The sequence below is a fragment of the Salmo salar genome, chromosome 20, assembly GCF_965601325.2.
Source record: "Salmo salar chromosome 20, fSalSal1, whole genome shotgun sequence".
NCBI lineage: Eukaryota > Metazoa > Chordata > Actinopteri > Salmoniformes > Salmonidae > Salmo > Salmo salar.
In genome coordinates, this window is record NC_138310.1 from 1560557 (window position 1) to 1588375 (window position 27819).

A 27819-nucleotide genomic window follows, 5' to 3' on the forward strand; every position below is an offset into this window, starting at 1 on the left:
GGGGGTCAATTTAAATAGTCCGGGTGGCCACTTTATTAATTGTTCTGCAGTTTTGGGGGTAGAAGCTGTTAAGGAGCCTTTTGGTCCTGGACTTGGCACTCCGGTACCGCTTGCCGTGTGTTAGCAGAGAGAACAGTCTATGACTTGGGTGACTGGAGCCTTTGACAATTTTTTGGGCGTTCCTCTGACACCACCTAGTAAATTTTAATAGGTCCTGGATGGTAGGAAGCTTGGCCCCAGTGATGTACTGGGCCGTACGCACTACCCTCTGTAGCGCCTTACGGTCAGATGCTGAGCAGTTGCACATACCAGTGTAACAGTGTAGGTTTCGTCCCTCTCTTCGCCCCAACCTGGGCTCGAACCAGGGACCCTTGCACACATCAACAACTGACACCACGAAGCATCGTTACCCATCGCGCCACAAAAACCACTTCGGGTCTCAGAGCGAGTGACGTCACCGATTGAAACGCTATTAGCGCGCACACCGCTAACTAACTAGCCATTTCACATCGGTTACACCAGACAGTGATGCAACCGGTCAGGATGCTCTCGATGTTGCAGCTGTAGAACGTTTTGAGGATCTCGGGACCCATGCCAAATGTTTTCAATCTCCTAAGGGGAAAATGTGTTGTTGTGCCCTCTTCACGACTGTCTTGGTATGTCTTGGTACTGTCTTGGTATGCTACAGCCACGTCGATGTTAATGGGGGCCTGTTCGCCCTGCCTTTTCCTGTAGTCCACGATCAGCTCCTTTGTCATGCTCACATTGAGGGAAAGGTTGTTGTCCTGGTACCACACTGTCAGGTCTCTGACCTCCTCACTATAGGCTGTCTCATCGTTGTCGGTGATCAGGCCTACCAATGTTGTGTCGTCAGCTAACTTAATTATGGTGTCAGAGTCGTGTTTGGCCATGCAGTCGTGGGTGAAGAGGGAGTACAGTGGGGGACTAAGCATGCACCCCTGAGGGGCCCCAGTGTTGAGGATCAGCGTGCAGATGTGTTGTTACCTACCCTTACCACCTGGGGTCGGCCTGTCAGGAAGTCCAGGATCCAGTTGCAAAGGGAGGTGTTTAGTCCCATGGTCCTTAGCTTAGTTATGAGCTTCGTGGGCGCTATGGTGTTGAACGCTGAGCTGTAGTCAATGAACAGCATTCTCACATAGGTGTTCCTTTTGTCCAGGTGGGAAAGGGCAGAGTGGAGTGAGATTGAGAATGCGTCATCTGTGGATCTGTTGGGGCAGTATGCAAATTGGAGTGGGTCTAGGGTTTCCGGGATGATGGTGTTGATGTGAGCCATGACCAGACTTTAAAAGCACTTCATGGCTACCAACGTGAGTGCTACCGGTGGTAATCACTTAGGCAGGTTACCTTCGCTTCCTTGGGCATATGTACATAAACTCAGCAAAAAAAGAAACATCATCTCACTGTCAACTGCGTTTATTTTCAGCAAACTAAACATGTGTAAATATTTGTATGAACATAACAAGATTCAACAACTGAGACATAAACTGTTCCACAGACATGTGACAACCAGAAATTGAGTAATGTGTCCCTGAACAAAGGGGGGGGGGGGGGTCAAAATCTAAAGTAACAGTCAGTATCTGGTGTGGCCACCAGCTACATTAAGTATTGCAGTGCATCTCCTCCTCATGGACTGCACCAGATTTGCCAATTCTTGCTGTGAGATGTTACCCCACTCTTCCACCAAGGCACCTGCAAGTTCCCTGACATTTCTGGTGGGAATGGCCCTAGCCCTCACCCTCCAATCCAACAGGTCCCAAACATGCCTTATGGGATTGAGATCTTGGCTCTTCGCTGGCCATGGCAGAACACTGACATTCCTGTCTTGCAGGAAATCACACGCAGAACGAGCAGTATGGCTGGTGGCATTGTCATGCTGGAGGGTCATGTCAGGATGAGCCTGCAGGAAGGGTACCAAATGAGGGAGGAGGATGTCTTCCCTGTAATGCACAGCGTTGAGATTGCCTGCAATGACAATAAGCTCAGTCCGATGATGCTGTGACACAACGCTCCAGACCATGACAGACCCTCCACCTCCAAATCGATCCCGCTCCAGAGTACAGGCCTCGGTATAACGCTCATTCCTTCGACGATAAACGCAAATCCAACCATCACCCCTGGTGAGACAAAACCGCGACTCGTCAGTGAAGAGCACTTTTTGCCAGTCCTGTCTGGTCCAGCGACGATGGGTTTGTGCCCATAGGTGACGTTGTTGCCGGTGATAACTGGTGAGGACCTGCCTTACAACAGGCCTGCAAGCCCTCAGTCCAGCCTCTCTCAGCCTATTGGGGACCGTCTGAGCACTGATGGAGGGATTGTGCATTCCTGGTGTAACTCGGCAGTTGTTGTTGCCATCCTGTCCCTGTCCCGCAGGTGTGATGTTTGGATGTAACGATCCTGTGCAGGTGTTGTTACACGTGGTCTGCCACTGCGAGGATGATCAGCTGTCCGTCCTGTCTCCCTGTAGCGCTGTCTTAGGCTTCTCACAGTACGGACACTGCAATTTATTGGCCACATCTGCAGTCCTCATGTCTCCTTGCAGCATGCCAAAGGCATGTTCACGCAGATGAGCAAGGACCCTGGGCATCTTTCTTTTGGTGTTTTTCAGAGTCAGTAGAAAGGCCTCTTTAGTGTCCTAAGTTTTCATAACTGTGACCTTAATTGCCTACTGTCTGTAAGCTTAGTGTCTTAACAACCGTTCCACAGATGCATGTTCATTAATTGTTTATGGTTCATTGAACAAGCATGGGAAACAATGTTTAAACCCTTTACAATGAAGATCTGTGAAGTTATTTGGATTTTTACAAATTATCTTTGAAAGATAGGGTCCTGAAAAAGGAAGTTTATTTTTTTGCTGAGTTTATTACCTCAATTACCTCGTACCAGAGCACTTTGACTCAGTACCAGTACTCCTCCTTGTATATAATCTTGTTATTGTTATTTTATTGTGTTACTATTTCCACATTTTTCTTACTTTTTAACTCTGCAATGTTCTTAAGGGCTCTTAGGTAAGCAGTTCACGGTGATGTCTACACCTGTTGTATTCGGCGCATCTGACAAATACAATTTGCTTTGAGGATTTGAATTTTAAAATATACGCTTGTTTTTCTTGTTTTTATAAACAATGTAAATGTAAACAAACACTTTATTGCATCAAAACATGGTTAAAACTATAATTTGGATATCATGGATGGTCAGTCCTTCAAATCAAATCAAATGTTATTTGTCAAATGCTTCGTAAACAACAGGTGTAGACTAACAGTGAAATGCTTACTTACGGGTCCTTTTCCAACAATGCAGAGTTAAAGATAAAGATAAAATAGAAATAGTGATACAAGGAATAAATACAAAGTGAATAACAATAACAAGTAAAAATAACGTCTTTATACAGGAAGTACCAGTACTGAGTCAATGTGCAGGGGTACAAGGTAATTGAGGTAGCTATGTACATACAGGTAGGGGCAAAGTGACAAGACTGAGCTGTAGCACAAGCAGCATCTTATGTTGTGAGTGTGAAAGTGTGTGTGTGTGTGTGTGTGTGTGTGTGTGTGGTGTGTGTGTGTGTTCAGTGGTGTAAAGTACTTAAGTAACAATACTTGAAAGTACTGGTTAAGTTGTTTTTTGGGGTATCTGTACTTTACTTTACTATTTATATTTTTGACAATTTTTACTTTTACTTCACTACATTCCTAAGGAAAATGATGTACTTTTTACTCCATACTTTTTCCCTGAAACCCAAAAGTACAAATTACATTTTGAATGGAAACAGCAGAGGGAGCAGCCCCCTATCTACATTGACGGGACAGTAGTGGAGAGGGTGGAGAGTTTTAAGTTCCTCGGCGTACACATCACGGACAAACTGAAATGGTCCACCCACACAGACAACGTGGTGAAGAAGGCGCAGCAGCGCCTCTTCAACCTCAGGAGGCTGAAGAAATTCGGCATGTCACCAAAAACACTCACAAACTTTTAAAGATGCACAATCGAGAGCATCCTGTCGGGCTGTATCACTGCCTGTTACGGCAGCTGCTCCGCCCATAACCAGAAGGCTCTCCAGAGGGTAGTGAGGTCTGCACAACGCATCACCGGGGGTGTAAACTACCTGCCCTCCAGGACACCTACACCACCCGATGTCACAGGAAGCCCAAAAAGATCATCAAGGAAAACAACCAACCGAGCCACTGCCTGTTCACCCCACTATCATCCAGAAGGCGAGATCAGTACAGGTGCATCAAAGCGGGCACCGAGAGACTGAAAAACAGCTTCTATCTCAAGGCCATCAGACTGTTAAACAGCCATCACTAACATTGAGTGGCTGCTGCCAACATACTGACTCACCTCCACCCACTTTAATAATGGTAAAATTGATGTAATAAATTATCACTAGCCACTTTATTTTATATAATATTTACTTACCCTACATTACTCATCTCTTATGTATATACTATACGCTATACAATCTACTGCATCTTGCCATCTGATGTAATTAAATGTATCACTAGCCACTTTAAACAATGCCACTTTATATAATGTTCTCATACCCTACATTGCTCATCTCATATGTATATTCTGTACGCTATACCATCTACTGCATCTTGCCATCTTGATGTAATGTATCACTAGCCACTTTAAACAATGTCACTTCATATAATGTTTTCATGCCCTGCATTGCTCATCTCATATGTATATACTGTACTCTATACTATCAACTGCATCTTGATTATGCCGTTCGGCCATCACTCATTTATATATTTTCATGTACATATTCGTATTCATTCCTTTACACTTGTGTGTATAAGGTAGTTGTTGTGAAATTGTTAGGTTATATTACTTGTTAGATATTACTGCATGGTCGGAACTAGAAGCACAAGCATTTCGCTACACTTGCATTAACACCTGCTAACCATGTGTATGTGATAAATACATTTGATTTGATTTGATTTGAATGCTTAGCAGGACAGGAAATGGTCTAATTCACACATTTATCTATCAAGAGAATGCTCCTGGTCATCCCTACTGCCTCTCACCTGGCAGACTCACTAAACACATGCTTCGTTTGTCAATTATGTCTGAGTGTTGGAGCGTGCCTCTGGCTATCCGTGAATGAAAAAAAAAACAAGAAAATGGTGCAGTCTGGTTTGCTTAATATAAGGAATTTGAATGATGTACTTAAGTATATTTTAGCAATTACATTTACTTTTAATACTTAAGTATATTTAAAACCAAATACTTTTAGACTTTTACTCAAGTAGGATTTTACTGGGTGACTTAAGGTATTTTCTATTAAGGTATCTTTACATTTACTCAAGTATGACAACTAGGTCGTTTTCCACCACTGTGTGTGTGTGTGTGTGTGTGTGTGTGTGTGTGTGTCTGTGTGTGTCTGTGTGTGTTTTTGTGTGTGTGTGTGTGTTTATGTGTGTGTTGAGATATCAGTTTAAGCACTGTACGTGTGAGTGTGTGGGTAGAGTCCAGTGTGTGTGCATTGTGTCAGTGCAAGATAGTTAGTTAAAAAAAAGGTTCAATGCAGGTAGTCCGGGTAGCCACTTGGTTAGCTATTTAGCAGCCTTGTTTAGCAATCTTATGGCTTGGGGGTAGAAGCTGTTCAAGGTCCTTTTGGTTCCAGACTTGGTGCATCGGTATTGCTTGCCGTGCGGTTGCAGAGAGAACAGTATATGGCTTTGACAATTTTTTGGCCCTTCCTCTGACATCGCCTGGTATAGAGGTCCTGGATAGCAAGCAGCTCGGCCCCAGTGATGTACTGGGTCGTAGTCACTACCCACTGTAACACCTTGCGGTCGGATGCATTGCAGTTGCTGTACCAAGTGGTGATGCAGCCAGTCAAGATGCTCTCAATTGTGCAGCTGTAGAACTTTCAGGATCTGAGGGCACATGCCAAATCTTTTCAGACTCATGAGAGGGAATAGGCGATGTCGTGCCCTCCTCACAACTGTGTGGGTGTCTGTGGACCATGTTAATTCCTTTGTGATGTGGACACCGAGGAACTTGAAGCTCTCGACCCGCTCCAGCGCAGCCCCATACGTGCATCCATAGCTCTATCTATGAATTTGAGAGTGGTTACATTTATCCAGGCCCATCCGGTAGCTTTATACCAAAACAGAGGCTGGGAGACTGCTTAGTTATTGCTTCAATTAAGGATTCTAGCTTTCACCTTGTAGTTTCAAACTCAATCAGCTGTGAAATCCTAAAACTAAAAGCACCACCACAAGAGGGAGATTTTTCCACACTGAGGCAATCACCTTTTACTTTATCATTTTTTTTTTCAACAGGCCACCTAATTGATTGATTGATTGACATCAAAGCGAAGTACTTATTAACAAATGCATCGTTTTTTTAATTAAACTGTTTCATTTAATTTCTAAAGACTCCTCTCAAAAGAGAGCAAGTTGTTACGGTATGGACACATGGGCTGGTTCATTTCTGATGAATTTTTGCAAACAAACATCTAACATTGTTTCATATACCTTCTTACGCCCTTCTTTTTGAATGAATGGTTACTTTAAATCTTGCTCTGCGTTGTGTGTATGTTGGGGTCAATGATGTGGTTGCATGATAGTATTAGCATCCGCGCAGGCGCAGTGGTTAGCTACTTATGCTAACGGACAGACAGATAATTCGATTTATGGGAAAGCGCGGATACGGAGGTACATAAGGTGCTTCTCACTAATACGTTAAATTCTTCGACCTAAAATGAGTCATCAAATTGAAAGATAAAGCGGGAATAATCAGGTACGTTACTATATTTCGTAAACTCTGTACATTTCTGTCTGGCATTGGTAGTAAACGTTTATCCTGGGTTTCCCGTGGCGCGGTTGTCAGACACAGGCCGCAAATTGGGTTTTGTTGCTGGGGAGGAGACCGTTCGTTCATCTCGCTGCTGCTACGATGTGGTGCTTGGGCTTTGCTAGGGCAATTGCATAAGAAAGTCCTTATGTTACCTATTTTATACTGACTGATCTAAAGGGTTGATTTACGTTACATAGTGTTTTTTTTCATGTATTTTTAAGTTAGTGAATGTCAGTTTGATTCATCCAGTTATTGTAACCTAGCATACAGCTGCACTTGACTAGCTGACTAGCCAGCTAACTGGATAAAAACAGCTAACTTAAGTCTGTGTTGGCCAAGGTGCTTTCTAACTTGGCCAGTAAGGCTATTTTGTAAATGTTGTACAACCCAGATTCAACGAAACAATCCAGTTTGTCAGCTAGCTAGCTAAAGTTAGCCACCTGTCTAATGAATGGGTGCCCAATGCTAAGTTAGCTAACATGCAAGCATGAACCGGACTAGCTAGCTAAGTTGTTCTTCCATTTTCACTTGTGGGTTAGTTAGCTGGTTAGTTAACAATTCCTCAGTGGCTCGCTAGTAACTAACGTAATACTCGAATGAAATGACTATAGTTATTTAGTATAGTCACTTTAATAACTCTAGTTACATGTACCTATTATCTCGACTAACCGGCGCCCCCGCACATTGACACTGTACCCGTACCCCCTGTATATAGCCTCGCTATTATTATTCTACTGCAACTCTTTAATTATTTGTTATTTTTTATTTATTGTATTGTGTGTTTTTCTTAACTGCGTTGACAGGTTAAGGGCTTGTAAGTAAGCATTTCACTGTAAGGTCTACACCTGTTGTATTCGGCGCATGTGACAAATAGAATTTGATTTGTATGTTTCATACTATACATTTCTGTGACATGTGTTTGTAAGGATGGATGTGGATCTGTGTGGTGGTTGGGATGGCACCCGAAGAAACATGGATTCAGCTGGTGAAGGGACAATAGAGATTGTTCCTTTGGAAATGTACGACTCAGCCAGAGCAAAAATAGACGCCAACCTGCGATGGCTGTTCGCCAAGGCATACAGCATTGGTAAGTTCTCTCTCTCTCACACACACACACACACACACACACACACACACACACACACACACAGAGAGGGACAACGACATAGGTTTTAAAAAGGTCCAAAATAATCACCTGTCACATAGCTACACAACTCCAATGCTTTGGTGCAAGTATTAGCCCTTTACTATTCTCACACAGATACTTCAGGATTTTACCTTCTGCTGTGATCCAAAGCATTATGGAGATGTATGTAGGTTTTTAATGACAAAGAAACACAACACTTCTCAAGGAAGACACAGTTGCCCCATCTAGTGGCAGGGTTGGGCCCAAATGTTGTTAGACAGGAAATGTGTCTTTGTGTTCATCCACACCTCAGACGAACACTCTGCAGTTGGGCTTGGCCTAATGAGCCCTTCTTGGAACAGGCCTTGATGGCAGAACCAAGCCGAATGGAATGTATTGTCTAGATTTTCTCAGTTATTATCCATCAAAATACTTTGTGTGCAGAACTGACTGTGTCCCTGTATGTGATCTGATTGTTTTTGTGCAGTGGCCTTTTGCACTACAGTGAGACTGGACTCACAGGAGAACTGCTGAATAAATCCCCTGACTCTGTCAGATTCAACATGTCATGGCAAATGCAGAGAACGATATCAGTCCTTGTCACTCTTATCAAGAGTGACAATGTTGCTGACTTGCTGTTTTATTTTTTATTTTATTTCACCTATATTTAGCTGTAATGATGTCAACAACATCATTAGACCAAACAATTACCTGGACCTTTGTTAAAAGTTACTCTATTTTCTAAAATGTTCTAGGTTCTTCAGAGCAAAACAGTCAAAGTATTTTATGTTTCTTGATTTTTGTATTGCAAGATTACCACTTCTGTAACGCATCACTTATCCCCACCTGCATAATTAACTGGAGGATATGTGGAATGAATTACACATCACACCACAGTGCCACAAGCATTGCCAGCTGGCTCCTCCACAACATCTTAGCATGTCTTCTGCATGGATCCAAAGCCACAGGCCTTCAATATCAAAGCTAGGCCAGGTAGCGACCCTTAGAACAACAATTATTTATTTAACCAGGTAGGCAAGTTGAGAACAAGTTCTCATTTACAATTGCGACCTGGCCAAGATAAAGCAAAGCAGTTTGACACATACAACAACACAGAGTTACACAGAGTACAACAAACATAGTCAATAATATAGTAGAAAAATAAGTCTATACAAAGTGAGCAAATGAGGTGAGATAAGGGAGGTAAAGGCAAAAAAGGCCATGGTGGCGAAGTAAATACAATATAGCGAGTGAAACACTGGAATGGTAGATTTGCAGTGGAAGAAAGTGCAAAGTAGAAATAGAAATAATGGGGTGCAAAGGAGCTAAATAAATACAGTAGGGGAAGAGGTAGTTGTTTGGGCTGAATTATAGATGGGCTATGTACAGGTGCAGTGATCTGTGAGCTGCTCTGACAGCTGGTGCTTAAAGCTAGTGAGGGAGATGAGTGTTTCCAGTTTCAGAGATTTTTGTAGTTCGTTCCAGTCATTGGCAGCAGAGAACTGGAAGGCGAGGCGGCTGAGGGAGGAATTGGCTTTGGGGATGACCAGAGAGATATACCTGCTGGAGCGCGTGCTACAGGTGGGTGTTGCTATGGTGACCACCGAGCTAAGGGGGAACTTTACCTAGCAGGGTCTTGTAGATGACCTGGAGCCAGTGGGTTTGGCGACAAGTATGAAGCGAGGGCCAGCCAACGAGAGCATACAGGTCGCAGTGGTGGGTAGTATATGGGGCTTTGGTGACAAAACAATGGCACTGTGATAGACTGCATCCAATTTATTGAGTAGGGTATTGGAGGCTATTTTGTAAATGACATCGTCGAGGATCGGTAGGATGGACAGTTTCACGAGGGTATGTTTGGCAGCATGAGTGAAAGATGCTTTATTGCAAAATAGGAAACCAATTCTAGATTTAACTTTGGATTGGAGATGTTTGATGTGAGTCTGGAAAGAGAGTTTACAGTCTAACCAGACACCTAGGTATTTGTAGTTGTCCACTTATTCTAAGTCAGAACCGTCCAGAGTAGTGATGCTGGGCAGGTGCAGGCAGCGATCGGTTGAAGAGCATGCATTTAATTTTACTTGTATTTAAGAGCAGTTGGAGGCCACTGAAGGTGAGTTGAATGGCATTGAAGCTCATCTGGAGGGTTGTTAACAGTGTCCAAAGAAGGGCCAGAAGTATACAGAATGGTGTCTGCGTAGAGGTGGATCAGAGACTCATCAGCAGCAAGAGCGACATTATTGATGTATACAGAGAAGAGTCGGCCCAAGAATTGAACCCTGTGGCACCCCCAGAGACTGCCAGAGGCCCGGACCACGGGCCCTCCGATTTGCCACACTGAACTCTATCAGAGAAGTAGTTGGTGAACCAGGCGAGGCAATCATTTGAGAAACCAAGGCTGTTGAGTCTGCCGATGATGATGTGGTGATTGACAGAGTCGAAAGCCTTGGCCAGGTCAATGAATACGGCTGCACAGTATTGTTTCTTATCGATGGCGGTTAAGATATCGTTTAGGACCTTGAGCGTGGCTGAGGTGCACCCATGACCAGCTCTGAAACCAGATTGCATAGCGGAGAAGGTGCGGTGGGATTCGAAATGGTCGGTGGTCTGTTTGTTCACTTGGCTTTCGAAGACTTTAGAGAGGTAGGATAAATATAGGTCTGTAGCAGTTTGGGTCAAGAGTGTCCCCCCCCCCTTTGAAGAAGGGGATGACCGCAGCTGCTTTCCAATCTTTGGGAATCTCACATGACACGAGAGGTTGAACAGGCTAGTAATGGGGGTTGCAACAATTTCGGCAGATAATTTTAGAAAGAAAGGGTCCAGATTGTCTAGCTAGGCTGATTTGTAGGGGTCCAGATTTTGCAGCTCTTTCAGAACATCAGCTGACTGGATTTGGGAGATAGGGAAATGGGGAAGGCTTGGGCGAGTTGCTGTGGGGGGTGCAGTGCTGTTGACCGGGGTAGTGGTAGCCAGGTGGAAAGCATGGCCAGCCGTAGAAAAATGCTTATTGAAATTCTCAATTATAGTGGATTTATCGGTGGTGACAGAGTTTCCTATCCTCAGTGCAGTGGGCAGCTGGGAGGAGGTGCTCTTATTCTCCAAGGACTTTAGTGTCCCAGAACTTTTTGGAGTTTGTGTTGCAGGAAGCAAATTTCTGCTTGAAAAAGCTAGCCTTGGCTTTTCGAACTGCCTGTGTATGTTGGTTTCTAACTTCCCTGAAAAGTTGCATATCACGAGGGCTGTTCGATGCTAATGCAGAACGCCACAGGATGTTTTTGTGTTGGTTAAAGGCAGTCAGCTCTGGAGAGAACCAAGGGCTATATCTGTTCCTGGTTAAAAATTTCTTGAATGGGGCATGCTTATTTAAGATGGTGAGGAAGGAATTTAAAAAAAATAACCAGGCATCCTCTACTGAAGTGATGAGGTCAATATCCTTCCAGGATACCCGGGCCAGGTTGATTAGAAAGGCCTGCTCGCTGAAGTGTTTCAGGGAGCGTTTGACAGTGATGAGTGGAGGTCGTTTGACCGCTGACCCATTACGGATGCAGGCAATGAGGCAGTGATTGCTGAGATCTTGGTTGAAAACAGCAGAGGTGTATTTAGAGGGCAAGTTAGTTAGGATGATCTCTATGAGGATGCCCATGTTTACGGCTTTGGGGTGGTACCTGGTACAGCTGGGGGCAGAGGGTGGTCTATAGCAGGCGGCAACGGTGAAAGACTTGTTTTTAGAGGTGGCTTTTTGAAAGAAGTTCAAATTGTTTGGGTACAGACCTGGATACTAGGACAGAACTCTGCATGCTATCTCTGCAGTAGATTGCAACACCGCCCCCTTTGGCCGTTCTATCTTGTCTGAAAATCTTGTAGTTAGGGATGGAGATTTCAGAGTTTTTGGTGGTCTTCCTAAGCCAGGATTCAGACACGGCTAGGACGTCCGGGTTGGCAGTGTGCTAAAGCAGTGAATAAAACAAACTTAGTGAGGAGGCTTCTAATGTTAACATGCATGAAACTAGAGGTCGACCGATTACGATTTTTCAACGCCGATACCGATTTATTGTAGGACCGGGAACAAAAGCAGATGCCGATTATTTAAAAAAAAAAAAAAAAAATTAATTATTTATTTTTTAAATTATTATTTTTTACATTTATTTTTTGTAATGATGACAATTACAACAATACTGAATGAACACTTACTTTAATGTAATATAATACATCAATAAAATCAATTCGGCCTCAAATAAATAATGAAAAATGTTCAATTTGGTTTAGATAATGCAAAACAAAGTGTTGGAGAAGAAAGTGAAAGTGCATTATGTGCCATGTAAGAAAGCTAACGTTTAAGTTCCTTGCTCAGAACATGAGAACATATGAAAGCTGGTGGTTCCTTTCAACATGAGTCTTCAATATTCCCAGGTAAGAATTTTTCGGTTGTAGTTATTATAGGAATTCTAGGACTATTTCTCTATATACGATTTGTATTTCATATACCTTTGACTATTGGATGTTCTTATAGGCACTTTAGTATTGCCAGTGTAACAGTATAGCTTCCGTCCCTCTCCTCGCTCCTACCTGGGCTCAAACCAGGAACACATCGACAACAGCCACCCTCGAAGCAGCGTTACCCATGCAGAGCAAGGGGAAACAACTACTCCAAGTCTGAGTGAGTGACGTTTGAAACGCTATTAGCGCGCACCCGGCTAACTAGCTACCCATTTCACATCGGTTACACCAGCCTCATCTTGGGAGTTGATAGGCTTGAAGTCATAAACGGCGCAATGCATTGTGAAGGGCTGCTGGCAAAACGCATGAAAGTGCTATTTTGAATGAACGCTTACGAGCCTGCTGGTGCCTACCACCGCTCAGACTGCTCTATCAAATCATAGACTTAATTATAACATAACACACAGAAACACGAGCCTTAGGTCATTAATATGGTCGAATCCGGAAACTATCACGTTTGTTCTTTTAGTGAAATACGGAACCCTTCCGTATTTTACCTAACGGTGGCATCCATAAGTCTAAATATTCCTGTTACATTGCACAACCTCCAATGTTATGTCATAATTACGTAAAATTCTGCCAAATTAGTTCGCAACGAGCCAGGCGGCCCAAACTGTTGCATATACCCTGATTCTGCGTGCAAGGAACGCAAGAGAACTGACACAATTTCACCTGTTTAATATTGCCTGCTAACCTGGATTTCTTTTAGCTAAATATGCAGGTTTAAAAATATATACTTCTGTGTATTGATTTTAAGAAAGGCATTGATGTTTATGGTTAGGTACAGTCGTGCAACGATTGTGCTTTTTTTTCTCGCAAATGCGCTTTTGTTAATTCATCCCCTGTTTGGTGAAGTCGCCTGTCTTTGTTAGGAAGAAATAGTCTTCACAGTTCAACGAGCCAGGCGGCCCAAACTGCTGCATATACGCTGACTCTGTTTGCTAGAGAAGTGACACATTTTCCCTAGTTAAAAGAAATTCATGTTAGCAGGCAATATTAACTAAATATGCAGGTTTAAAAATATATACTTGTGTATTGATTTTAAGAAAGGCATTGATGTTTATGGTTGGGTACACGTCGGAGCAAAGACGGGCCTTTTTCGCGAATGCGCACCACATCGATTATATGCAACGCAGGACTGGCTAGTTAATATCATCAACCATGTGTAGTTACTAGTTTAACTAGTGATTATGATAAGTTTAATGCTAGCTAGCAACTTACCTTGGCTTCTTACTGCATTCGCGTAACAGGCAGGCTCCTCGTGGAGTGCAACGTAAAGCAGGTGGTTAGAGCGTTGGACTAGTTAACCATAAGGTTGCATCCCCAAGCTGACATGGTAAAAATCTGTCGTTCTGCCCCTGAACAAGGCAGTTAACCCGCCGTTCCTAGGCCGTCATTGAAAATAAGAATGTGTTCTTAACTGACTTGCCTAATTAAATAGAGGGGGGGGAAAAAATCGGCAAATCGGTTGCCAAAAATACAGATTGTTATGAAAACTTGAAATCGGCCCTAATTAATCAGCCATTCCGATTAATCGGCCGACCTCTACATGAAACCAAGGCTATTATGGTTACAGAAGTCATCAAAAGAGCGCGCCTGGGGAATAGGAGTGGAGCTAGGCACTGCAGGGCCTGGAGTCACCTCTACATCGCCGGAGTAGGATAAGGGTACGGCTAAAAGCTATGAGAATTGGTCGTCTAGGACTTCCGGAACAGAGAGTAAAAGGAGCAGGTTTCTGGGGGCGATAAAATGGCTTCAAGGTATAATGTACAGACAAAGGTATGGTGGGATGTGAATACAGTGGAGGTAAACCTAGGCATTGAGTGATGATGAGAGAGATTGTCTCTAGAAACATAATTGAAACCAGGTGATGTCATAGCATGTGTGGGTGGTGGAACTGAGAGGTTGGATAAGGTATAATGAGCAGGGCTAGAGGCTCTACAGTGAAATAAGCCAATAAACACTAACCAGAACAGCAATGGACAAGGCATATTGACATTAAGGAGAGGCATGCTTAGCCAAGTGATCAAAAGGGTCCAGTGAGTAGTGAGGTCGGTTGGGGTCACGGCGATTCAGACAGCTAGCCGGGCCATGGGTAGCAAGTTGGCAGAAGATGGTCTGTTTTTAGCCACCTTGTGCGTTTCTGTCGGTAGATTAGTGGGGTTCCGTGTGGTAGAGGGGACCAATCCAATTGGCAAAATAGTTATACTGGCCCAAGAAAATTGTCCGCTAGACCTATTCAGATAGCAGCCGATAAGACAGCTAACGATTAGCTGGCCACAGATGGGCGTTCAGGTTATGTCGCGACGGAGGGGCCAGTTGGATAACTCCCTCGGGCAGATAACGTCGGTAGTCCAGTCATGAAGGCCCGATGGGGCTCCGCATCGGCAGTAAAACTGGTCCGGATCGGTGATTGTAGCACAGGAGTGGCTGATGGAATTAGGCCTAGCTTTGCTATTGAAGGCCTGTGGCTTTGGATCCATGCAGAAGACATGCTAAGATGTTGTGGAGGAGCCAGCTGACTATACTTGTTGCCTTGTGATGTGTAATTCATTCCACATATTCTACAGCTAGGTTTGCCTGTCACTAGTGGAGGAAACCTGTCATGTGAGAGATGCGTGACCTAATTTCACTCGGCGCACTTGCTCTGGCTATGAATTTTTCATTTCTAAACAGTCATGTCAATGGAGTGTCGTCTGTGTTGTCACTGGAAGAACATAATGGTGCCACGTGCGGTGGTTAATTTCTTTACTATCAAATGAGGAGTGACAAACTTATCACACAAATCAGAGTTGTACTAAATCTTTAATCACTTATTAATAACGGAGCAGGTCAATACAACGCACACATATAAAGTGAATCGATTGAGTGCGATAATGATGGCTGGTCGACGAATCACGCTCAGATGATTCGTTGAAAACCCCTAGACAAAAGTACAAAGGTATTTTATAGCCAAGATGCACCCCTTTCAACCTACATGATAAACAACATGTATAGAATGGGTCACAAGGTTAAGATTTGTATGAAAGATACTATCTGCTGTGAATTATAGGTATCTGCTGTGTCAACAGTTTTCATTGTGTAGAGACCAGTGTCTGGCCCCCCCAACTCCATACTGGAGCCATGTCTCCCTTGTACGGTATAGAACAGAAACATTAACTCATGCTCTGGAATGCTCTTTAGGTTTTATCACCCAAAAGACATTGTAAATCTCCTGTCAGTGTTATCTCCCAGGGGCCCATCCTCAGTAGAACACACAATAGTTATAAGAATCCTCTATTCTGTTGCATAAAACAGCCATTTGATGCAATAAAACTATACCATCTTGCAATTTTCCACCATACCATCCATTGTTTTCCTAACATGGCTTCTTTGGATTGCCTTTCCTATTGTTATTTCTGGATTCAAGAAGGGCCTTTTTAGTTTTGTACTGGCCTATCACCTCCCTGTATGATATTCATTATACTGAAAGTGTAACCGTGTTGCTTCCGTCCCTCTCCTCTTCCCAACCTGGGCTTGAACCATGGATCCTCTGCACACATCAGTCACCCTCGATGGATCGTTACCTTTTGCCCCACAAAAGCCTCAGCCCTTGCAGAGCAAGGGAAACAAATGCTTCAAGGTCTCCGAGCGAGTGACGTCACCGCTAATTAGCTAGGCATTTCACACTGGTTCCACAAGCACCTGCACCATTGCAGTCTGTCTACATCAGAGTTTTCCATGCACCACTTGGGGTCCCGAGGACCGAGTATGGGAAACGCTGATCTACAATGTTTTCTAAGCCTAGGTTTCATTTTGTCATCCTAGCCTTTTGGTTTCTGCTGTCACTACAGTGATTTCATAATGTCACTCAGACACACGCCTGCACACAGCAAACAAATAATCCCAGATTTGAATGGTATTCATATGGATGGAATGCCATTCTCCTGTTTTCATTCTGTTCTCCTTGTTTTTTCCTCATGCCTAGTCCCTGTGTTCCTCTAACAGAGAGCTGTGGTCCCGGAGAGCTCAGAAAAGTAATAGGCTTTTGTCCTGATGACGAACGAACACTGCCTCCTCTCTCTCCCTCCGGAGGAATCTCCCCACTGTCTGTCATCTGCGGCTCTAAGGGCTGTGGCTAACAGCCATGCAGGCAGACAGAGTACACTAGCACTCAGCAACATCTAATCTATATTAGCTAAAGACATGGGAACAGAACTTATTGCCCAAATATTAACTGGGGGTGAAACACAGTTTGATAATAGAGGGAGTGGATTGTACAGTAGCCTTGGGGATTTTGGGGACTGCCTGTGCCCAGGTGCAGCAGTAATTGGCATCCCCCATTTGGATTTTTTTTTTAAGTTTTTTTACCTATGGCTTCTATGGCATGTGTGGAGTGTATTGCTAATGCTGCTTCACAGATGCTGGTCTGGCTCTATAAAATGGCAGGAACTAGGGATGGGCGGGCAGGCTGAGACAATACATCCTCGCCCCTCAGACATTGTGGGGCAGGTGTGTGTATGCGAGTGGGAACCTGCAAGCAGGTGGCTGCGTCACGTGTGAGCATGCCTGTATCTGTTTCTGAGCGTGTGGTTGTGTCTTCTGTGTGAGTGCACGCTGCAACCTTGCGCCGTGTGTTAGTATTTGCCCCCCAGTGCAGACAGATCTGGCTGGCTCCGCTCCTCACATCACAGTGCCGACCAACCAGTCAGAATGGTACCCGCTGGGGCAAGCTGGTTCTCTCCTGTCTAGTCTGATGGTAATTGGGGGATGCATTATAGCCGGTCCTGGCAATGGAGAGAAAGAGTGTGTTTACCATGCTGGGCTCACTCCCTGTCCCAGTAGTTAGATTCTTCAGCCCACTGTGGCAGGAGGGGGCAGCTGCTGCCACACAACATCGCTGTCTCCAGGGGGAATTCATACGTGAAGACCCACCCTGGTCCCGGCCACCCCACCCTGGTCCCGGCCACCCCTCCCTGGTCCCGGCCAGGCCACGTCTTGTTTTCACGCAACCATCTCATCTGTTTTAATGCATTATATACAGTACCACACGCACACCTCTGCCTCTCAGAATGACTGACTCTTATACTGTTAATGTATCTCAGGCTTATTGCACATGTGGATGCTGTTTATCTCTAATCAGTCTGTTCTGTTGTAATGCACAGACAGTTTCCTCCACAGGTATCACCCATTGTTTAACGATCCTAGGCTTATTATCCCTCCCTTGTCCTACGGTTAATAACACTGTTATTATGAACATTGAGCCACATTGACTGTGCTAAGGATGACCGTAGAATCCAAATCTGCCTGGTGTAACTGCTGGGTTGCTGATTGGTTGATGGAGAGCTCCGCCTCTGTCAGCCTGTGTGTCTTCCTGTTAGTGTGGTCGGATTGGAGAAGGCTGACTAGCCGTTCCCTTTATGCCATAGTCAGTCAGGACTGGGAGGCAGGGAAGGAGGTCTCCATAACACACACATGTGAAGTTATGGAGATGTCTGTTCTGCTTAGGACTGACCCCATTTAGTCGACTGTTTGGTCGATAGGTTGTTAGTCGACTGAGACTTCTTTAGTCGAGCAGTAGAGGGGGGGAAGAAGTGTGTGTATATATCTCTCTCTCAAAAAAATAAAGGGAACACTAAAATAACACATCCTAGATCTGAATGAATGAAATAATCTTATTAAATACTTTTATCTTTACATAGTTGAATGTGCTGACAACAAAATCACACAAAAATAATCTATGGAAATCCAATTTATCAACCCATGGAGGTCTGGATTTGGAGTCACACTCAAAATTAAAGTGGAAAACCACACTACAGGCTGATCCAACTTTGATGTAATGTCCTTAATTAAAACAAGTCAAAATGAGGCTCAGTAGTGTGTGTGGCCTCCACGTGCCTGTATGACCTCCCTACAACGCCTGGGCATGCTCCTGATGAGGTGGCGGATGGTCTCCTGAGGGATCTCCTCCCAGACCTGGACTAAAGCATCCGCCAACTCCTGGACAGTCTGTGGTGCAACGTGGCGTTGGTGGATGGAGCGAGACATGATGTCCCAGATGTGCTCAATTGGTTTCAGGTCTGGGGAACGGGTGGGCCAGTCCATAGCATCAATGCCTTCCTCTTGCAGGAACTGCTGACACACTCCAGCCACATGAGGTCTAGCATTGTCTTGCATTAGGAGGAACCCAGTGCGGCCAACCGCACCAGCATGTGGTCTGAGGAGCTCATCTCGGTACCTAATGGCAGTCAGGCTACCTCTGGCGGGCCCCCCAAAGAAATGCCACCCCACACCATGACTCACCCACCGCCAAACCGGTCATGCTGGAGGATGTTGCAGGCAGCAGAACGTTCTCCACGGCGTCTCCAGACTGTCACGTCTGTCACGTGCTCAGTGTGAACCTGCTTTCATCTGTGAAGAGCACAGGGCGCCAGTGGCGAATTTGCCAATCTTGGTGTTCTCTGGCAAATGCCAAACGTCCTGCACGGTGTTGGGCTGTAAGCACAACCCCCACCTGTGGACGTCGGGCCCTCATACCACCCTCATGGAGTCTGTTTCTGACCGTTTGAGCAGACACATGCACATTTGTGGCCTGCTGGAGGTCATTTTGCAGGGCTCTGGCAGTGCTCCTCCTTGCACAAAGGCGGAGGTAGCGGTCCTGCTGCTGTGTTGTTGCCCTCCTACGGCCTCCTCCACGTCTCCTGATGTACTGGCCTGTCTCCTGGTAGCGCCTCCATGCTCTGGACACTACGCTGACAGACACTGCAAACCTTCTTGCCACAGCTCGCATTGATGTGCCATCCTGGATGAGCTGCACTACCTGAGCCACTTGTGTGGGTTGTAGACTCCGTCTCATGCTACCACTAGAGTGAAAGCAACGCAAGCATTCAAAAGTGACCAAAACATCAGCCAGGAAGCATAGGAACTGAGAAGTGGTCTGTGGTTAACACCTGCAGAACCACTCCTTTATTGGGGGTGTCTTGCTAATTGCCTATAATTTCCACCTGTTGTCTATTCCATTTGCACAACAGCATGTGAAATTTATTGTCAATCAGTGTTGCTTCCTATGAGGACAGTTTGATTTCACAGAAGTGTGATTGACTTGGAGTTACATTGTGTTGTTGAAGTGTTCCCTTTTATTTTTTTGAGCACTATATATTTGTGTGTGTATGTATGAAAGACACTGGTCTGATTTGTACTGAGTGGACTGATCTATTGTGGAGGCCATGGGGATGGCGTAGTCTATCAGTCTTAACCTCTCTGGGCTAGTCAACAGCCAGTGGAATCCCGTGGCGCGATATTCAAATACCTTAGAAATGCTATTACTTCAATTTCTCAAACATATGACTATTGTACACCATTTTAAAGACAAGACTCTCGTTAATCTAACCACACTGTCCGATTTCAAAAAGGCTTTACAACGAAAGCAAAACATTAGATTGTCAGCAGAGTACCCAGCAAGAAATAATCAGACACCCATTTTTCAAGCTAGCATATAATATCACAAAAACCAAAACCACAGATAAATGCAGCACTAACCTTTGATCTTCATCAGATGACACTCCTAGGACATTATGTTATACAATGCATGCATGTTTTGTTCAATCAAGTTCATATTTATATCAAAAACCAGCTTTTTACATTAGCATGTGACTAGCATGTGACTAGCATTCCCACCGAACACTTCCGGTGAATTTACTAAATTACTCACGATAAACGTTCACAAAAAAACAGAACAATTATTTTAAGAATTATAGATACAGAACTCCTTTATGCAATCGCTATGTCCTATTTTTAAAATAGCTTTTCGGTGAAAGCACATTTTAGCTCGGCCATCACAGGCTAGCTATTTTGACACCCACCAAGTGTGGTACTCACCAAACTCAGATTTACGATTAGAAAAATTGGATTACCTTTGCTGTTCTTTGTCAGAATGCACTCCCAGGACTTCTACTTCAATAACAAATGTTGTTTTGGTTCCAAATAATCCATAGTTGTATCCAAATAGCGGCATTTGTTCGTGCGTTCAAGACACTATCCGAAGGGTAAAGAAGGGTGACGCGCTCGGCGCGTTTCGTGACAAAAAAAATCTAAATATTCCATTACCGTACTTCGAAGCATGTCAACCGCTGTTTAAAATCAATTTTTACGCGATTTCTCGTAAAATAGCGATAATATTCCGACCGGGAGTCGTTGTTTTCGTTCAAAGACTGAAAATGAAAACATGGAGTCATCTCGTGCACGCGCGCACCAGTCTCATTGTTCTCAGATCGACCACTTACCAAATATGCTACTGTTTTTCAGCCATGGCCTGCAAAGTAATCATTCAACGTTCTGGCGCCTTCTGAGAGCCTATGGGAGCGTTAGAAAATGTCACGTTACAGCAGAGATCCTTTGTTTTGGATAGAGATGACAAAGAAGGCCAAGAAATGGTCAGAGAGCGCTTGCTGTTTGGAATCTTCATGTTTTGGCCTGCCAAATGAGTTCTGTTATACTCGGACACCATTCAAACAGTTTTAGAAACTTTAGGTTGTTTTCTATCCAAATCAAACAATTATATGCATATTCTAGTTACTGGGCAGGAGTAGTAACCAGATTAAATCGGGTATGTTTTTTTATCCGGCCGTGCAAATACTGCCCCCTATCCCCAACAGGTTAATACGTGCTAAATTGTATATGGTTATATTATTACATAAGAACAATGGTGCAACTCTAATAAAAATGTTTTATAACAAATGTGCTTCCTCCCGCGTTGGATAGCGGTCTCCGTCCACGGTTCTGAAACTCATCAGTGCTCTGTTGAATGGGCGCCTTTTCCTAGACCATGTTGCTATGTGCATAATAGCAAAGTTAACCAGTATATGGTGTTGAGAACAATGCTGTGGAGGCAGCAGCAGAATGAGATGAGAAAACAGCCCTTACGTTATTGTCTAAGGAAAGTCAGGAAAGAGGAAACCCCAACTTAATTAGGTCTATAATCAATAGCCTAACTGTTAAATGCGACTGGCTTTATAAATCATCAATACATCTACAGAAATAAGACAGATCCTGCTTTTGTTTCCTGTTTGAGTGTTTGTTTTAATAGCCTACTGATTCCGTGAGCGACAAGCCATGGATGGGCCTTCATAAAATTCCATTACAGGCCGACATGGTTGGCTAAACCTTTGTAAGCTTTTGGATGTCTTTTTTTGGTCCAGATGTTTTAATTTTTTTTTTGTGTTTTACAAACGGTCAGCTTACCACATAGATGGGCATTTTATAAAATTAAATTTCAGGCAACACTGTAGGCTACACCTCAGTAATCACGGACCAGCACCTTTTTGGATGTCTTTTTTTTCTTTTCTTTTTGTGCAGTTCCGGACCGGCCTTGATTTCCACAGACATTGGTTTTTGGTCTAGTCCAGACCAAATCTGAACCAATCATTGTTTTATGTTAAAATGTTTTGGTCTATAAATTACTTATTTTAGGAAGTGCGTTTAGGACGTGCTGCTGATCGCTAAAATATCATAATGATTATGATCACGCTTCCTCAATTCAAATATAATGGGGACACTATAGGAAATATGATTTGGTATGGTTTCGAAACTTGAGAACCAAGCTGGCGTTGTCATTGTGGCCCCATCACCTGGACCTGTTGAAATACTGCATCTTTACACCTAGAATAAAAACCTCCAGGCTTCTGTCATAACTGTCCATTTATTGGATTTCTTTGTTTTTTTTACAGTGGGCAGTTTGGGGGGGGGGGGGAATGAATCCCGTCTGAATCGTCCTCTGGTATAACAGACATTCTGGAGTAATAATTACATAACCAACATTCTCTAGTACTAGTCCCGACCAACTAGGTCTTTGGTCACGTGCTTGCAATGCGTCAATGTGTCATGCAAAGAGAGCAAGGGTTTAACGAATAGGGAATGTTTTTCCAAACAAATGAGGGATTTTGGTAGCAGAACTTCTCAGGCAGAAATGACTGTTGCAGCTTCAGCAACACGGACCGCGCGATAAACACTGATGTTCTGTGGTGGTCGCTGCAGCAGGGAGGAGAGAGGGACAACGGGTGCTAGTCACAGTACGGCTGAGCCCGGCCCGGCACATTCAAATAAATTGCTGAACTCCCTCGAGTCATTTGTGTCTTAAATATTTAATCAAACTGTGTGCTTAAAGCATCAGACAAGCTCAGTGCATATAGTTGATTTGATTAAAACACATACGATGTGTCTGTGGAAAAATACATGTACAAAAATGTCGGCCAATAGTTTGGTCGACAGAACAGTTTGGTTGACTTTTTTGTTGTCTGGGACAGCCCTATTTCTGTTAGCCTAGCTTCACAGCCACAGCTGAAGTAACAATGTCTGAATAATGGAGGTTAGCTGGGCTATTTTTGTCCCGAAGATCATCACACCTTTCTGAGAGCGTGCACTTGTGCGTGGGCTGGGCTTGTCACATGCAATGGGCTGCTGGGGGATCCTCCATTCTATTCCTCTGCTTTAATGTTTCCAGATTGTGTGTAGGCTATGCGTTTCCTGTTAGAGGAGTACGACAGCAACAGACATCAATTATCATGATCGGATTCCCATCGCCATTTATCCTAATATAGTGACTTCTGGTTTGATATGACTCAGTGAAAAATGCAAAACAGACCCTTCATAGGTCAGTGTTTGTTTTCTTCCTTTGTGGTGGAAACTGGAAAGGCATTGTTTCAGACTAGTAACCTGAGAACCTAGCTCTTCTCTCACCAGTGTTACTGTCAGTTCCAAGCCATGACTAGCCTGTTTACAGAGTAAACAGAAACCTTGCAGAACACATATTTTTACTCTGCGAGCAGATGCTGTTGCCACATTCCCTTTCATTGTTGAAAGATTAGGCTAGATCTTCCGTTTTTAAATTAAAGCAAGTATTTCACATTTGGCTATCCACGAAACGACAAACTCTTATTGTAGCCCTGTGTATGCATATTAGTCATCATAGCAGCGTTTCCCCTAGATTCTTTCTGAAGTAGGCACAGGGCTGCAAGCACCAAAATATTCCATTGAAACCAATAGCAACCAAATATTTTCATGCGGGTGGCAACACAGCTAGATGTAGGGAGTGGAACCCATCCTGTCTAAATATAAGTTAGGACCAACACAATGCATCATATCATCACTAACCCCCCCCCCCCCCCCCCCCCCCCCCTTCCAGACCACATCCCAGAGGACCTGAGGGATCCGTTCTACACAGACCAGTATGACCAGGAGCACATCAAGCCTCCCGTCCTCCAGCTGCTGCTGTCCTGTGAGCTGTACTGCCGGGTGTGTGCCCTCATCCTGAAGACAGACCAGGCCGCCTCGCTGCAGTCACACATGTCAGTCATCCAGGCCCTCAGCCGTAAAGGGATCTACGTCATGGAGAGTGTTGACGCCCCTGTCAGAGATGCTGACCTCTCCTGTGTGCCCATCAAAATGGTGAGTAGGAAAGACTGTGTGTGACTGTGTGTTGGGGGTGATGAAAAGATATGCAGAGTGAAGGCAATACAGCTGTATCTCAATTGGATCAAGTGGCTCTCCTTGTCTCCTTAATCTACAGTGAAAACACTGGAGAGACCAAAGCGATAGGGCTGATGCCTACGAGCCAGGCTGCTAGGTCTCTCGCATGAGGACAGATGAAGGAAAGGAAACAGACGAGATGCACCCAATGTCCTCTTCATGGACTAGGAAGTAGGGCGGGACACTATTTGTGGTGATGGAACTAGTTTGATAAGCACGTGGTGTTTTATGGGAGTCATTGCCAGAGGCTGCTCATGATTTGTGGACGAGAGCTGTCTTGAAAATGAGTTGGTCCCAGTGCAAAACAGACATAAATCAAATCTGAAAAGCTGTGTTGCCCTTTAGCTGGCCGTTGTTGAGCAAGAGTCAAGTAGCTTTGCCTTCTGGTTGGCTATTCTGTGTGTAGGCCTACATGGAGAGCGACAACTCTCTGCCTGCAGCAGCAGCTCTGTTCCTGCTCTAGTCTTATTACTTTAACTAGTGAAAGTAGCCATTGTTCTCTTCTCTCTATCACACTGACATCTATCACACTACACTGAACACTAGAATGCCTACCTGTCATCTATTGGACTTTGTCAAACAGCCTTTAAACTCTAGGTAACTAAAACGTTCTAGTCTTTGTTGAAACCATGGCGACTCATCATAGTGTTCCAACTCAGTTTACATTTGGGTGTTTTTTTTCCCCCGACCTATTAAATTTGGTTCCAGACCGTTTAGCTATTTCCTTATCGTAGGCTACCTTGGAGATTCAAATTTGACTCTGATTCATGTCCATATAAAGGCATAGAACTGGGCCAGAGAGCGTGTCTGTACGCTTTACAACACGGCTTTTGGCACAGTCTGGTTTCTGTGGATCATGTGAACTGATTCAGTTACTACTTTGACCATCAATTTCTACCAGCTGGATAGGGAAGGGTACACAGAGAGAGAGAGAACAGTCTGAAGTTAGGCCTAAAATGTGCTGAATGACCCAGTGGGGTCCCTCCACCACTACTTTTTTTCCCCACTCTCCTGTCGTGTACCCTTGTTCTAAACGGTGACATTTTCCATGTTGTCTGGTCAATTTGCAAAGTCTAGTGCAGCAGTTGCATAATGATTGATTAACCATCTCTCATGTAACCTAGTTCTCATCCAACCAACCAGCCTAGTTTTTAGGACTATTGACTTTAAATGTGTCTGGCATTTGGTCTCTCAGCCTATATGAATTCCTGAGCCGTTTTGACCCGTTGTCACCCTGGTGATATAGCTGTGTCAGGGCAGTAAACACAGGGTTGGACTGAGCCATACTCTCAGGGTAGTTTCACAGCTTGGCCACATGCTAGTGGCGCAGCAATCTAAGGCACTGCATCTCAGTGCTAGAGGCATCACTACAGACCCTGGTTTGATCCCAGGCTGTATCGCAACCGGCCGTGATCGGGAGAACCACAGAGCGGTGCTCAATTGGCCCTGCGTCGTCCGGGTTAGGGGACGGTTTGGCTGGGGTAGGCCGTCATTGTAAATAAGAATTTGTTCTTAAATGACTTGCCTAGTTAAATAAGGTTAAATAAAAAAATGTAATCCAGAAATAAAATAGTACAGCAACATCTCCACTCTATACGGAATGAACATCACTCCCTCCCTACATGTCACATTCAGTTGTATATACTGCACAAGCGTTTCCTTTCATAAGAGATCCAATAACCTCTTACAATTTCACTGAAATCACTTACAGTAGCATCACTGCATGGTGTAGTTTGGCTTGAATACATTATACACTGCCAATGCCATGGAGACTCGCGTTGTCGCCAAGATGGCTTGCTTCTGTCGAGTGACCAGCCAAGAGCGAGCCAGTGACCAGCCTACAGACAGGCTGGTTTATAATCCGTGCAAGGCTCTATGGAAGAAGCCAGACAAACACATGCTTAGTCTAAAATCCTGAGTAGAGAGAAGTGGTTGTCTCTGACAGACTAGACTAGGCCTGTGTAAGGGTTGAGAACCCCCTCCCGGTTGCTGAGTCTGCAAGGAGGTGTTTCCATGGCAATGCCTGTGTTCTTCCCCCATGTGCTGCGCACTCCTGTCGTGTGTGTGTGTGTAAGAGATACCTCCTCTGCCTCCTGTTTGACTCTAGAGGGCACAGATGGGGAGGGATCAGCTGGGAGTAATAAAACAGCAGTGTACCATCTGAGTCGACTCACACAGGTTGGAAGAAATCCATTTCTAGACTAGGGGGATGGACAGGGGGACACTAGGGGGATGGACAGGGGGACACTAGGGGGATGGACAGGGGGACACTAGGGGGATGGACAGGGGGACACTAGGGGGATGGACAGGGGGACACTAGGGGGATGGACAGGGGGACACTAGGGGGATGGACAGGGGGACACTGGGGACACGGACACTGGGGGGATGGACAGGGGGACACTGGGGGGATGGACAGGGGGACACTGGGGGGATGGACAGGGGGACACTGGGGGGATGGACAGGGGGACACTGGGGGGATGGACAGGGGGACACTGGGGGGATGGACAGGGGGACACTGGGGGGATGGACAGGGGACACTGGGGGGATGGACAGGGGGACACTGGGGGGACACTGGGGGGATGGACAGGGGGACACTAGGGGGACACTGGGGGGATGGACAGGGGGACACTTGGGGGACAGACTATAGAGACCGGATTAGTGCTGAGTGATTAGTAATTTGTCGGTTTGGTTTCAATTGGATTATAAAATAAATTGGTTTGTTCTCTCTCTTGGTTTCTTAATCTTTTTTTACATTAAATCCATTATTAAATAATGACATTAAAATGATTTTAGAGCTTTTTAATGGAAATACCATGCCAAAAATAGTGAAAATTCAAATTGCCAAAACACAGAAAATATTCCGTTGTATCCGTCAGGTCCACATTGGGTAGACATCAATAGAAACAGGAAATCACTATGAAATAATACAATATTTCAGTTCTGTATATTACTTAGTTCTTATTTGATTACTTTCTTATTTTCATTCCTTAAGTCACCATCTCATCTCTGCTCAGGCAGTAGCAACCAAACAGCCAGACAACGTTCTCTCTTCTTCCCATTCTGTACGGGCTTTGCTGCCATGCTTAGGTCTCTTTATGTAGTGGTCTCTCTCTTGTCGTGATATATCCCCGTCCCCGCAGGAGGCTTTTTGCCTCTTGGTAGGCCGTCATTGTAAATACGAATTTGTTCTTAATTTACTTGAAGATGCTCTATGCAGAAATCGCTCCGCCATTTCCTGGTTGCAAAAATTCTAATTGTTCGGCAGATTTGTTGGTGAAAAAACTAGCAGTCATGTGTAGAGAATCATTGTACCATCTAAACCGCTGTGAAATATATTTTCCATAACCAAAAATATTGTATATTTAGCTGTTTTGAAGCTGGTGTACAAATCTGAAAGTAAAAGACACGAAAATGAAATATCAGAACGGGAAGCATAGAAATGGCACACAGAACCGATCTAGCTCTTCTTAGACTTGTGTTCAAAGGGGATGAAATATCTATAACTCACATTTCTTTGGATTTTGTCAGGTTGCCCATAGTTACATATTGTAGGTTTTTTAATAAAATAATCTTATTTCGCTAGGCTGACCTGCCTAAGCATGCTGCAGAGCTGTCAGACAATCATTTGACTAGTTCTTTGAAGTAGATAAGGCATACTTTCACGAACTCTATCTCTCTCTCCTTGTTTTTGTGTACAGTCATGGCCAAAAGTTTTGACAATGACACATTAATTTCCACAAAGTTTGCTACTTCAGTTTCTAGATATTTTTGTCAGATGTTACTATGGAATACTGAAGTATAATTACAAGCATTTCATAAGTGTCAAAGGCCTTTATTGACATTTACATGAAGTTGATGCAAAGAGTCAA

At 44.3% G+C, this 27819-nt stretch overlaps 1 protein-coding gene across 1 annotated transcript in view; it reads left to right on the top strand.

Moving 5' to 3' along the window:
• Nucleotides 1-6617: 6617 nt before the first annotated feature.
• Nucleotides 6618-27819, top strand: part of LOC106579797 (calmodulin-regulated spectrin-associated protein 1-B) — a 41812-nt gene continuing 20610 nt past the window's right edge. Inside the window, exons 1-3 of the mRNA XM_014159983.3 lie at nt 6618-6768; nt 7752-7912; nt 23607-23869. Coding sequence (XP_014015458.1) covers nt 7753-7912; nt 23607-23869 — 423 coding nt within the window. The 5' untranslated portion in view covers nt 6618-6768; nt 7752. The remainder of the gene's footprint in view (nt 6769-7751; nt 7913-23606; nt 23870-27819) is intronic.